The sequence below is a fragment of the Labrus mixtus genome, chromosome 1 (assembly GCF_963584025.1).
Source record: "Labrus mixtus chromosome 1, fLabMix1.1, whole genome shotgun sequence".
Lineage (NCBI taxonomy): Eukaryota > Metazoa > Chordata > Actinopteri > Labriformes > Labridae > Labrus > Labrus mixtus.
Window position 1 is genome coordinate 24,202,929 of NC_083612.1, and position 13,827 is coordinate 24,216,755.

Here is a 13,827-nt window from a genome sequence, read left to right on the forward strand (position 1 = left end):
AATTAGAATATTTGTCAATAATATTAATAATAACTAAAAATAATAATAATAACAATAATAATACATTTTCCTTCACAGATTCCTTCGTCAGATTAAAAATTAAAGCGTAATTTGCGATAATGTGCCGTATTAAATAGATCTAGGCTATCCGATATTTCAGCTCTGAAACATATCTGCAGCGATCAAATGAGATTACATCCCGTGGTCCAGGCGGATTTGGTGTAGTTGGCACTAATCTGCCCTGGCTTGAGGGTTTATGACTTTCTGGGAGTGTGTATCTGCCTGCTTTATTCCAGGATCTGTTGCAAAAACTATTTAGCCAATCGCCGCAGTAAATCGATCAAACACACGTGAGTGCGCAGACAAAGCACAGCTCAACAATCACGGCATGTAAATGTTGATAAAAGCAAAAGTTTGTTTACGTACACGAACTATTCTGATGAAGTGAATCGGCAGGTTTTCGACATTTTACACTCACTTTCCAGCTGTCATATCTTACCGATGCAACACTCGTCTGGCGTTAGAAAGTCGACGTGCACAACCGTAGTAATCCGTTTGAAAACTCCCATTGCGGATTTTAACACAAGGCGCACGGAGATCACTGAGCGTCATTCTGTTGATTTATCTCACATACTTAAAATGACGACTTTTTTTTACGCACAGAGATACAATAACAAAAAAAGAGCACAGCAGTGGAGCGCCTTTTTAATTCCTGCCGGTATCTTGCAAGCCCATATCCTGGCACAACAGCCGATTTGTTATTGATCAAGTGTGAAAGTGACGGCTTCGTATTTGAGAAAAAAAAAAAAAAAAAAAAGAGTTGGGAGTTGACAGACTCGCATGATGTCGCCATCCAAAGGGGGGCTGCCAGGCGCACTTGATACTTACTGCAACGAGGCTTGTTAAAGAGGAAAAAAATAGAGAAATAGAGAATGAGGATTGTTAGTTAACGCGAGAGAGAGGGAGGGGGTGAGGGAGAAAGAGAAAGCGAGTGAGAGAGAAAGGGGACATAGGGAGAGAGAGAGCGAGAGAGCGAGAGAGAGAGAGAGAGAGAGAGAGAGAGAGAGAGAGAGAGCGAGCATGGATTTGGGCAGGGCTGTGGTTACCCAGCATAAGCTCGCCTTTTCCTTCGGTGACTACACCCCGAGAGGAGGAGCGTATAGGCGTCAGGATCCTCAATTTTTCAACTTAGCATCTTGGCAGGACATTTTCCCAAGCAAAGCCCCCGTCCGACGGGTAAAAAAAAAACTTCTGCGCGGGCATGAGAGCGACGGTGCAACTCACATAAGGGAGCAAGAGAAAAACAAAACGAGACAAAACATCCGACGGGCAGTGGCTGGCTGGCAACAACCAAAAAAAGTCATCCGACATCCTTCCCTCTCTTTATTTAATCGCTTTTACTTTTTGCCTTCAGCACTGACACTTAGAAGGGGGGACAGGCAGCGGGTCTGCACACACACACACGGCTCTATGAGCTCCGGCAGCAGCGCATGAGAAAATAAAGGTGGGAAAGTGCGCAAGTTAAGTGGCTCACACTCTCCGGGCTTCAGCATGGCGTATCCTCAGGGCTACTTGTACCAGCCGTCCGCTTCTCTAGCCCTGTATTCATGCCCTGCGTACAGCACCAGCGTCATATCGGGACCCAGAACCGAGGAACTTGGGAGATCCTCTTCAGGATCTGCTTTTGCGCCCTATGCTGGATCTACTGCGTTCACCAGCGCCTCGCCAGGGTACAACTCCCACTTACCGTACAGTGCGGACGCGGCGGCAGCGGCCACATTCACCTCGTACGTGGTGAGTAAACTCAAGGTGATTATTCAATCTAAGAGGAATTAAAAGCGAGGATATTAACTCGTTATAGCAGTGCCCGCTGTGCTTTCTGTGCCAAGTCATTAAGAGGGAAATGTGCGTCACTGCACGGATATATTACAGAATGTCAGGTCCAGTGAACATGTTGTTGTGTAAACAGAACTAATTTAACTGAGTGCTGTGCTATTACATGGTTCTTTGGTAAATTGTGGTTTTTATGAGAAAGTGTGGGCAAAGCCTTACCGAAGCTCATAGGCGCACAACAGTGAGCCGTGTGAAGGCAGCTACGGTCGTTGGATTTGTTTCTGATAATTGTTACACCAGTTTTAAAACTTAAATACAGCAGCACCTGACAAAGACAGATGTGGATTGTTTCTCACTTTCCTGTATATTTAGAGAGTGAATAATGGCTACAAGATCTAATTAAACAGAGTGTCTATGCAGGCCTTTTTACTGCACAGACGTAACTCAGTAAAAGAAGCAAAACGTGAAATAATAGGCCAATGGTGTGTGTCATGTTAATATGTGATCATATTTGAAAATTGTGCTATTTTAAGGGGAGGTAAAATAGCCCCTGAATATTGTAATTATGTAAATAGTAATTTTAAAAGGACAATGAAACATTTCATATCGCCAATCAAGTTTAAACAAAGTTCATAGAAATTGCTTCAAACTTGAACTACTTCATTAAATCCATAACTGTTGTGTGTGTGTGTGCGTGCGTGCGTGTGAGCGTGTGCACGCGTCTATGTGCGCGCACATGCACGCACGTGTGCGCGTGTGTGTCCATGTTTATGTCCGTTAAACTATTTTGAAGCAGTTTGGAAAACGACTGTGAATTAACTTTTACGCACTTTTTTTTTCCTTTTTTCCCTTTTTGTCCCAGGGCTCTCCCTATGACCACACTACGGGGATGGCTGGCTCGATAGGATACCACCCTTACGCAGCACCCTTGGGCACCTACCCTTATGGTGACCCAGCTTACCGTAAAAACGCAACAAGGGACGCCACAGCCACCCTGAAGGCCTGGCTCAACGAGCACCGCAAAAACCCCTACCCCACCAAGGGCGAGAAGATCATGCTGGCCATCATCACCAAAATGACCCTCACCCAGGTGTCCACTTGGTTCGCCAACGCCAGGAGGAGGCTAAAGAAGGAGAACAAGATGACCTGGACTCCCCGGAACAGGAGCGAGGACGAGGAGGAGGACGAGAATATTGATTTGGAGAAAAATGACGACGACGAGCCAAACAAACCCACAGACAAGGGAGACTCAACAGACACAGAATCAGGTCGGTGGCGCAGGGAAATAAAAGGCAAAAAAAAAAAATCATCAATTTTTCATCGCAGTCGTTTCCATTCAGGGTGCAAAATTGATTGCTGGTTAATGGTGGTATATTATTTATAATGGGACAATTGCTTTAAATAATAATCACCTTGAACTCCCCTCGTTTGACTTCTTAGGGGCTGAAATTGCTGGTGACGCAAAGTGTTTAGCAGTCAATTTATCTTTAACTGCATAATAAGGATACAGCTGGTGTGCTGCGCCCGCTGCTCGCTAAAAAATATGGCCTTTGTATGGTAATTATATCACGGATTTGAACGGTTGCTGAATGCTTATCATCACTGCGAAATAAAATACCGGAAATGTATTTGTTAAAATCAATAGCCACCATACCACATGCACAGTTAGGGTAATCATTTTGGAGAGGAGTTCATCCACCTTTTTTTAGGCTGGCACACGTGTTTCTGATGAGATTTACTGCACACACAATAAGTGCTTCTAAGGGAAACGTGCATAAGTAGCCTAATTATTTTTATATATCCGATTTCACCGCCTCACATATGTTACTGTTTTATCTACGTTTGAATGTTCCGCTTATTTGGTCGTAATTCTGTTCTTTATTTGTGCTTTAGATCATAAACTGCTGAACCCAGGGGACATAGGCTGTGACAGATTTAAAGAGGAGAACCATGGCAAAGACACAGATCCCCTTCTGAGCGACTCGGAGTTAAAAGACCAGGAGGAGCGGACTACAGACTTGCTGCCGGATTCCGCAAAACCAACCACGTCGTCTCCCTCGGCGATGCCTCGAGGGAACCAGATCGTTGCGCAACAAGACAAGCCGTCAGATTTGAGCCTGGCAACGGGTACGGTGACCAGCAACGTGACCTCTGTTATCCACTCGCCCCCCTCAGCCCCTAAACCTAAACTCTGGTCCCTCGCGGAGATCGCCACGTCCTCAGACAGGTGTAAAGGCAGCGGAGACGCGCCACAGGCTCTTCCCGGTTTGGGTCAGAGCGCAGTACTGGGCAACAACGCATCGCCTTCACGGTCCTCCCCTCAGTGCCCGCTCCCCAACAGCACCGTCCTCTCCCGGCCCCTGTACTACACCTCCCCTTTCTACCCCGGCTACACGAACTATGGGGGCACTTTTGGACATCTTCACAGTAACCACGGCTCGGTGACCACGGGCTCCACGGCACATTTCAATGGATTAAACCAGACTGTGTTAAATAGAGCAGAGGCTTTGGTAAGAGAGAGCCAGAAAGTCAGAGGCCAAACGCAGGTAGATCTTTGTAAAGACTCCCCTTATGAACTAAAGAAAGGTATGTCAAACATTTAATACCTGACTATTTTCAACTCACCGCGGACTTTTATTTATTTTTTTGTGGTTGCATTAAAAAAAAAAAAAAGGAAACATATGAACAATGATGAAGCAAAATTCTGAGAACATTATTTTCTGAGTAAATGCTTATCTTGAGATTTTTAATTTCTGAATGGTTAATCCTAAAATGTAACGAGAATGGTCTTAATCGCTGCAGCCGCCTGAGTCTATTTGTATGAAAGACTAACATGTATATTTAATGTAGCATTTTTGTATTTAAAATGGACAACACACTATCTTTGAAGTAAATTATGGAAAAAAATGTACACACTCGTGCAAAGATTATTTTTGGGAGAGCATGTTGGCATTGCCTGTCATGATGTGTCTCATTGGCTCCAAGGCCAATTCATCCATACGAAATATGAATTTAACTTTTCACCGTGACAGATGCTTCAGTGGGAATCATCTTCTAAAAATAAGAGTGAAGAGAGATCTCTGGGAAAAAAAACAAGAACAGGCCTACATCCAGCAGGGGGATAGTTTTATATCGAAAGAATACAATGTTTTAGTTTTTGTTGGTGCAAATATTCCTAGGTTTTAATTGTAAAATGTAAAATATTGGATACATTGGTCAAATTATTTATACATTGGTTTAACATGGGTTTATTTGTTTCCCTCTATTCAACAGAGGCCTTCCTCTTTTTTTATTTTTTTACTTTAACGTGAGCAGGTTTGCAGAAGTGGATACTGATATAATAACAACACTGAGTCGCAGTCGTTTAACCCAATTACCTTTCTTGTTTTATGCAGAGCAATCAGGTGGTGAACTCTGGTAATGAGCTCGATTTTATGCCAAATTTAGAACTCATTACTATTTTCCAAAGGCGTGGAAAAGCTGTTAAAAGGGACGCGACCATGCATTTTGAACATACTGCCCTATTATATACTATTAATGTAGAGTCTCTTTAATGGCGCGTTAGATGTGGAACAGTGGTGTTTGGAAAGCACCCCCCCCCCCCCCCCCCCTCTCCGTTCACACAGCAGAGATAGTCAGAGAGATATCAGTGCAGTGTGTAGTCGGTGTAGCCATGCAGCCTCTCTCTGTCCTCTTACTCTTCCAACTTCTGCAGGTAGGTGTCACACTTGCTCCTAATTTCAGGGGGGGACTCTTTGTTAATCCGTCATGGAAACCCATCCCTGATCAAATGGCCTAGTTAAAGAGAAGTGGAGCCAATGGGGCACATACAATGATCACAGTTATTATGAGGATTATAACAACTTTTACAAGTGGATAAAAAAAAAAGGTACGAACTAGAGTCAGGACCGTCATTCAGAGAAAAAAAAAACCTTATGCATACAAAAAACCATACCGGTGTTTTTTGTTTCATTATTATTTGATATATATTTTTTTTAATTATTTTTTCATTTATTGTTTTATACGTTTTAGCTTGGAAGGATATTGCATTTAAAAAAGGGGAAATATATAGAAAAATATTGCATTTATTTCAAGACATTTTAGTCTCATCTGAACAGCCAAAGGCCACTGAGCCTTTTAGCACAGGCCTGCTTTTATTTTTATTTCTTTATTTAATGACATATTTTATTAAATGAAATCTTAATTATTATTCGTTTCGGCAGTGGGATTAGCAGTGCATTTTTTAATGGTAGTGAATTATAACGTTTGCTTTAACTGTAATGATTATTATTAATACTTCTATTATTACGATGATTATTATTATTAATAATGTTGTTATTGTTGACCTCCACTGAAGTGGGACAGCATGCTCTTGTTTATGGCTGCAATTAATCTCCATAGTTTACTTTCCCCTTCTCCAGATTGAGATCTCCCCTGAGGATTCTATAATTCCCTCAGCCTTAATGTCCTCTATTCGGGCCCTCTATTTTAATCTGACAGAGTGTGCTGGAGCAGTGATTGCGACACATCAGCCGGCTAAATAGCATAATTATGTTTTTTCTTTGCTGGTCCCCGGGGGGTTGGAGTGCTCGATGCGATGTCCCCTCAGAGAGTGTTAGAGTTTTATTAGAAAAATGCGTTGTTTTTTCTTCGAATTGATTGAAGAAGGAATGTTTCACAGGGACGATATACGGACTATTTCTACGCTGTAAATCGTCTGTGTGAGTATGGGTAAATACTGTGACGTTTATATGGCAAGTAGGTTCTTCAGGCTCGTGTGCGTGCGTGCGCGCGTGTTTGTGAGTGTATGTGTGTGTTTGTGTATAATGGAGGGATGTGGGGTAACAATGTTGCAAGCCAAACGCAGAGCTGGTTGATACTTTTATGTTATGATATTACCTTCCTAGATTTAGAATTATACGGGAAAAGTTGGGAAGGTGATCATAACCGCCATGCTCAATCAAAACAGGAAGCAGGCGTGATTAAAGATGTCTGACTTCTTCCTCACTATTGAAATAACTTGAAATGGGCTATTCGAAGTGAGTGTGTGGGTGTGTGTGTGGGGGGGGGGGGTACTTTTTTTTAATTACTCAAAGATATTTATAATTTTGTGGGAGAAGAAAATACAAAATATCATTCGATATTAAGATATTTTGCATTAATTAATTTGCACTGTAGTATATTTATTATTATTTATTCTTCGTTATTATTATTATTATAAGCCTACTAGCCTATTATTATAATAAAACAAAGGGGTTCGATTTTTATATATCGAGGGAGAACCACTCTTTTGTCATCGTATTTCAGCTCTCTTCACTATTAAGCTGCGTTTGAGGAAAAAAAAACCCTCTCACTAATTAAAAAGTATATATTTAACGCTTTATTAGCCTACTTGTTCTATTCCAGCTCGTGATAACAGACAGTCAATTACAGCCCAGATTTCTGCAGGAAGCGGAGCGAGAGAACGTGCAGCTCTTCATCAGAGACGTGCTGTGTAGCCTACAGGAGAGATGCTCTGCAACTTTATACAACTCGGTCCCTGGCTTCCCCTCCTGCTTGAATGGCGTGTCGGTTCATTGTTGGGATTGCTACAATATGAGAATACTAAGTAGGGGTGAAACCGTTCCCACGTGTGAAAATGGGGGGAAAATAATCCGACAGGAGAAGAAGCAGAGGAGGAAAAAAAAAGAGGACAACGTCAGTATCCTTCTCTTTCACGATGTTGTCTTTGAGTTTTAAAGACGCAGATACCGGCTTTTTGTTAGGGGGGGGGAACGCTTATTATTATTATTGTCATTAAAGTTATTATTTATATTAAACTGTTTGTTTTTTCAAAGCTGGAAAAAATGGCCATAGCTTCACATCGAGTCTGAGGGCCGCAACTGGTTAGTCCTTGTAACTTGATAAACTATATACAACATTTAAAACATCAAATATAACACATTACCTACACCTGGAACCTGAAAAAAATAAAATGCATCCTGTTATCGAATGAATACATTGACGCCTTTATGGATTTGTGTATGGATCCGAGGCCTAGTGTAAGAGAAAGGCAAAAAAACTACCAGATAAACGTTTGTCATCAAAAATAGACTGCACCTTTTTTTTTTTTTGCTTTTATGTTTGCATATTTACTCTAAAAGTAGACACGCCATTAACGTGTGTGTACTTCAGTGTATTGGTGCCATGAGAGAGACTTAAAATAGTGCTAATATAAGACTAATGAATAACAAGAGTAAACCGTGGTTTCCTGTTTGTTTTCTGCACTTTTGGGAACGGTGACATGAAACGAAGGGGAAGTTGAGTCTGGCTGCTGTGGCCTCGTATACATCTCTTTATTACTGGAATAATATGTGGAGTGGAGTGTGTGCAGGTTTAACAGAAAACATCAATATATAGGAGAGGTGTTATTGTGTTGTCTAGTATGTCCAAATATAAAAGAACGACACTTTTAGTTCAACTTATAATCAGCTTTTTTTTTCTTTCTTTTTTTTTAAAATAGAGGTTACGCACCTTAAATGGGCTGCCAACTAATCGGACCTGCTGTAACTCCAATCCTCAGATTTCAGTATTGGCAGGAGATTTGCTGCAGGGGCAGACTCCAGAAGAATCTTGGGAGCAAACAGATTAGACACCTGCCACCGGACAGCTCTGTGGACGCCTCTGACTGCTACTGTATGTCAGATCTCAGGCTGAAACCAGAACCTGTTGATGAACACACTACCAATATCACTGCACGATTACTGTGCGTATTACGGTGCTTAGTGTAAACACAGCGCCCCGATAAAACGTCCCCTCTACACGACGTCGGGCTCGAATTCAGCTCAAATGTGTAAAAAGACACCTCGCTGCACTTGACCTGCACAGCTTATTCACAGAGGCTATCATGGACTACATGATGGTGCCAAATGTGATATAAAAGATGGTTGGAATAAAAGGAGGGTGACTATAGCAGAAAAGGGAGTCGTGAGATATTCGCTTCTTGTGGATTTTTTTTATTTTTTCTCTTTCAAAACATCCTTCAACTTAACTTTTTTTTTTTACAGGAAATAGTATGGCATGCATATATTTATTTGAGGGGTGTTAATAAAAGCACACCTTTATTTTTTTTTGCTCTGATTTATGCAGTTCATGCATACCTGCCATACAAATAAGACAATTTAGTTCCATCATTTTTGAATTATAAGGAATTATAAGTAATAATCTTTAGTGAGGCTGAGAGCACAGTGGACTAGTGGATTAGACTGCACATAGTGGAGACTGTACACAGGTACTGAGTTAGGGCAGTGCATCTTATAAATCACATTTAGTTTAATGTTGTATCAAACAATTGAGGCTCTGACAAGTGTGAACATACACACACCTTTGGAATCCTGAAAATTCATGTCAAGGTAACCTGAGTCTCAAGCGTTTGGCACCTCCAACATTCATGTTAAGTAGAGTTATAAAACGCTCTTGAACCCAGCATAAAGCGGCCCAGATAAGGTGGCAGAGAGTGATTTACCACTGTTTTTTTGCACTTCACACACTGTTTTTCTATTTCTCCGTGCAGTTCCTCTGGGACAGATTACACGTGTAATTTTCAGCTGTGAGATGGTTTAAGTGTGCCCCGCGCAACCCCCCCTACATAAATAAAACATTTCTATGAAAAGAAGGAAAAAAAGGGGGAGAAAAACATTAACTAGAGTGATGAACTATGAAGTCCTAGGAGGCCAGAGGTTGAGAGAAGTAAGGGATTCAGTTACAGTGGCTAAACATAATACGACTGTGCAGGTATGTTTGGATTATGATAATGTGTTTATTAGACAAAATAGAAATACAAAAATAGATATTCTATCATAAATATTCAAATATATTTATATTTCACATGGTTAGAATTTAATAACTTTATTCAAAAATCTCAAAAAAGTGGAATTATTTGAATATATAAATGGCATAACACAAATGCACACATGCCCTATCTGCAAGCAGCAGACTGGTTGAAAGGGGGCTGCTCATTGACCAATCTGCTCTGACAGCAGCGTGGCGTGAGCTTCTGACCCTGTGACTGCAAAGGGTCTGTGTTCAGTGGCCATGTAAGGGCTCACTGGCGCCCACACTGGGGGTTTCTGCCCTGCCCTGAAGGAGGTGACGTGCACACACACACACACACACACACACACACACACACACACACACACACACAAATAGACACACGCAGATGTCAACACACACATGTGCAGGAGGGCCTCTACACTTGGCCAAACCCCGCAGGTATGCACAGCCACAGAGCAGTAAGTGTGTGCATCCAGTGAGGAGATGGAGACACCGCCAGGTTCTTCTTCCTGTGACTCTGTACAGGTCTTGTCTGCGTCCCGGCCAGGCTCCTCCTCTTTACTAGTCACAAGGTGAGCACACGCACGACTGAAACACTGACTATCGCCTGTGTTTTCGCCACACCACTTCACTTTTCCCGTACATTGCAGCGTCCTACTTTGCAGATTCCATCACATATAATGTAATATAACGCAACATAAGAGGCATGTTGTATTGATCTCTTCTTACTGGGCTACACCAGGGTCAGTATCTCTCTAGATGTAACTGTCTTAAACGGTAATGATATAGTAGTGTGTGGTTTAAGTGAAACATTAAACAGGGCACATGATAAGGCCTACTAATATTACAATATTAATGGTTGTGATGAAGATTGATGAACTGTTTTCTTTCAGTGACTTCAGAAGGTCCAAGAGGAGGGGGGAGGGGCACCGAGCTGCCGGACTGTTTATTTACATTTGCCCTTTTTAAATGATCCCTTTCTTCACAACATCTGCTCCACATTACCACACAGATATCTGTCCTAATGACCGCTATAATGCCTGCTCTAACACACACACACACGCACACGCACACACACACACACACACACACACACACACACACACACACACACACACACACACACACAAAAGCAACCACACATACAAGGCCAGTTACATTACCCATTATCCACCGTTCTTCTGGGACACTTTAGTCTCTCCAAAACACCTTGCACCACAAATGGACCTTCTCACTGCTGACCCATTTTGTTTTCTCTGAGCTTTCCCGTTTTTCCTCAGAGTTTGGAGGAGTCTGATGGATGCAAATGGGCACTTACCTATTTGGATCAGTTCCAAAGATGGAGACAAACGGGGCACTGCCTTATTTTTTTTTTTTGTCTCCTCCTCCCAAAGTTATTTTGAGCCACACTCAGTTCAGCAGTGTGCCGAGAGAGCGTTAATGAGGAGGGGCGAGGAGGAGACGCCACCACTGCTGGACTCATTCACAACTCTCTGCTCCAGATTGGCCCTTGGTCCCACACAATGAGAGAAGGAAGCTGAAGCCCCGTGTTTGACATTGTCTCAATGCTAATTTAGCCACATACTGTCTGCTAATGATGCAACTAAAATAACGCTTCAAACACGAACCACACTACTTGCTGCTCTGGTTTTGGTAAATGCAGGTGGCTGTTGGGTTTTTCATCAAAAAGACTAATTTAATGACAGGAACATGGAGGGAAACAAATCAGTTGAGTTCTTGTCTGAGCTTGCTGCATGGTGTTACACTTAACACCACATTAATCCAGACAAAGCAGATGATTACCAATGAAAAATATTTGGTGGTTTGTATTGCTTTCTGAACCCCATCACTCCTCCCTTAAAAAAAAAAAAAAAAAAAAATCAAGTGGTGGCCGCATGCCAGTGGGAGTGTGTTGGCTGCTGCACCCTGATTAACAGGGTGGTTTACAGCCAACTCCAATAGGTAATCTCATCAGAGAGGGGCTTTAAACAGATAAAGACCACCTCTAACTAGCCCCCACTCTCGCCAACCCCACCAACTGCATCCCTTCCCGCATGGGACCACTCATCTAACGCACTAACTGAGTGCTGCTAATACCTGAATGAGGCTAACATGGCCAGCCACAAACCAGGCTCAAATCTTCTATTGACCTCATTTTCAATAAAGGAGCCGTTTCCAGTCTGATGGATCATTTGTTGGTCTTGCATGGAATGGCCATCTGGATGGAAGGATATGATCGCCGTGGTAGGTATGCGTCACCTGCCAGCTAGGATTCAGTTTATAGACTAAAGTGTGCTAAAGCTGCGGCTATGTGTCTGTCAATGCAACTTAGTTGAGTTTGCATGTTAAGACCCTGACCAGCTTAGAAAAAAAGTACAAAAAGAAAAGACGAGCTAATTGAATCTGACACCATATGGCCACTATTGGCTCAGGTTTTTCCAACTCAAGTCAAACATGAGGTTATTTTGATCCCATATGAGAAAATCCCTGGTTGCATCTGAAGACATAACAGCAGTTCATTCAGTTATCAAAAGCTTTGTACTCGGGGCCTCTTTTGTTGCAGAATAAAGAGGAGGAATCCAAAACAAATCTGTGAAAGAGCTCTGGCTGTAGTAAAAGCCCTTGTCCCACACAGCCCTTCCTTTTCTTTTTTGGGGAGCTCAGAATGGGTTCACAGTAGCTGCACTTTAAGTATAGAAAGATCTGATTTATTAGCTTGTCAGGGGAAGCATTGTTCAAGAAAGCAATCAAAAAGCACTTACCTAGCTCCTCTAAAATTACTGCCTTTTTCACTGGCTAATTTGTGTAACTCCCATGGAGAGGCTGGCAAAGAGTTTGATGAGGCATATAATGATGATTAATGAATTTATTGCCCTGCTGCTCATCAAACGGTTGTAGTATATACTTCTCTCCCTTTCTTCCAATGTGTTGTGCAGGCTTCAGAGCGACAGAGGGGCAAAGATAAGAAAGTGTCACCCTCCTCCCTACTACCTCCCTTTGGCTGTTAACCCGACTGACCTGATGGGCATGAGAATGTAGTGGCGGCTCTGCGGGTAGAGAGGGAGCACAATGGACAGTTTAATAAAAGGTTAAACTAGAAACGCGAGTAAACCTGCTGTAAGGGACGCATGCTCTCAACTTTCAGTCCCTGATCACTTTTGTGGGAAAAGCCACGGGGTAACTAGATCTGTAGAGCTTCTTCTGCCCTGCACCAACACAACAGCCCCCCCCCCCCCCCCCCCCCCCCCACAATTGCACCAGCCTCAAAGAAGGGGACAAAAGCATTGAAGCCACAACAAAGAACTAGAGATGACAAGACAAAAAATTATAATGCAAAATCAACATAAAAGCAGAACACCAAGTTGAAAAATGAACACACTATGTCACATTTGGCATTATTCAGTTCAAACAAAGCCTGCTCTCATCACAAATGATGATTAACGACTGACGTGGTTAGTGTGTTCGGGTAGGCTTGTGAAACGGTCACTGTGGGGTCAAAAGCACGTCTACATATTTGCTAAATAAGCCAACCCCCCCTCCCCCTCCGTCCACTCTGCTCCCATAACTCTGGGGTCACGCATCTCACTGCTCAACATTGTATGGGATGTTTACACTTGATTACACCCCATGCCTTCCTATGCCCAACTCTTTGGCCAACAGTGCTTGATTAAGTCTTTGCTTGTTCACCAATGCTGGCAACTAAAGAACGCATTGTTGCAACTCAACCCCCAAACAGCACCACACACACACACACACACACACACACACACACACACACACACACACACACACACACACACACACACACACACACACAAACACACATTCACACATACATCCCCACCCCCACCCCCACCATCAGCCTCTTTGAGATCAGATCCCTAGATAGGCTGTTTCTGCATTCAATGATTCATTAGGTTGGTCCCTTAAATACATCAAAGAGCTCCTTCGCTCACACAATAAACCAATAAAAACAATTATAACCCCATATCTTCTCGGCAGCGTTGATCTCTGGGGTTTTAACATTAGATAATGAAAGAGTTTGATGACATAAGTTTTCTTAGAAATCTCACTTTCTGTCTCTTTCTAGTTGTGCATGCACTGGTAGTGGTTCTTTCTAAGCATGTGGAGCAAAACAGCACATGCCATAGTTTCACCCTTAAATAACATGCATGTAAT

The 13,827-nt window shown here is 42.5% G+C and overlaps 1 protein-coding gene across 2 annotated transcripts; it reads left to right on the plus strand.

Annotated features, from left to right (window-relative positions):
- The first annotated feature begins 1,072 nt into the window (after positions 1 to 1,072).
- irx5a (iroquois homeobox 5a) lies at positions 1,073 to 10,723 on the plus strand. Of its 2 annotated transcripts, none has more exons than XM_061039143.1 (3): positions 1,073 to 1,809; positions 2,696 to 3,101; positions 3,727 to 10,723. In XM_061039143.1, the coding sequence occupies exons 1-3, from the start codon at positions 1,552 to 1,554 to the stop codon at positions 4,434 to 4,436; spliced, it is 1,374 nt and encodes a 457-aa protein (XP_060895126.1). In that variant the 5' UTR covers positions 1,073 to 1,551; the 3' UTR covers positions 4,437 to 10,723. The 2 variants fall into 2 exon arrangements, with proteins under 2 accessions (XP_060895126.1, XP_060895135.1); XM_061039152.1 differs by having other exon boundaries at positions 1,078 to 1,794.
- The last annotated feature ends 3,104 nt before the right edge of the window (positions 10,724 to 13,827 follow it).

Coding starts and splice junctions, on each gene's coding strand:
- irx5a (XM_061039143.1), top strand. CDS start 1,552: ATGGCGTATCCTCAGGGCTACTTGTACCAGCCGTCCGCTTCTCTAGCC. Junction 1,810..2,695: donor ACGTGGTGAGTAAACTCAAG/GTGATTATTCAA, acceptor TTTTTGTCCCAG/GGCTCTCCCTATGACCACAC. Junction 3,102..3,726: donor CTCAACAGACACAGAATCAG/GTCGGTGGCGCA, acceptor TTTGTGCTTTAG/ATCATAAACTGCTGAACCCA.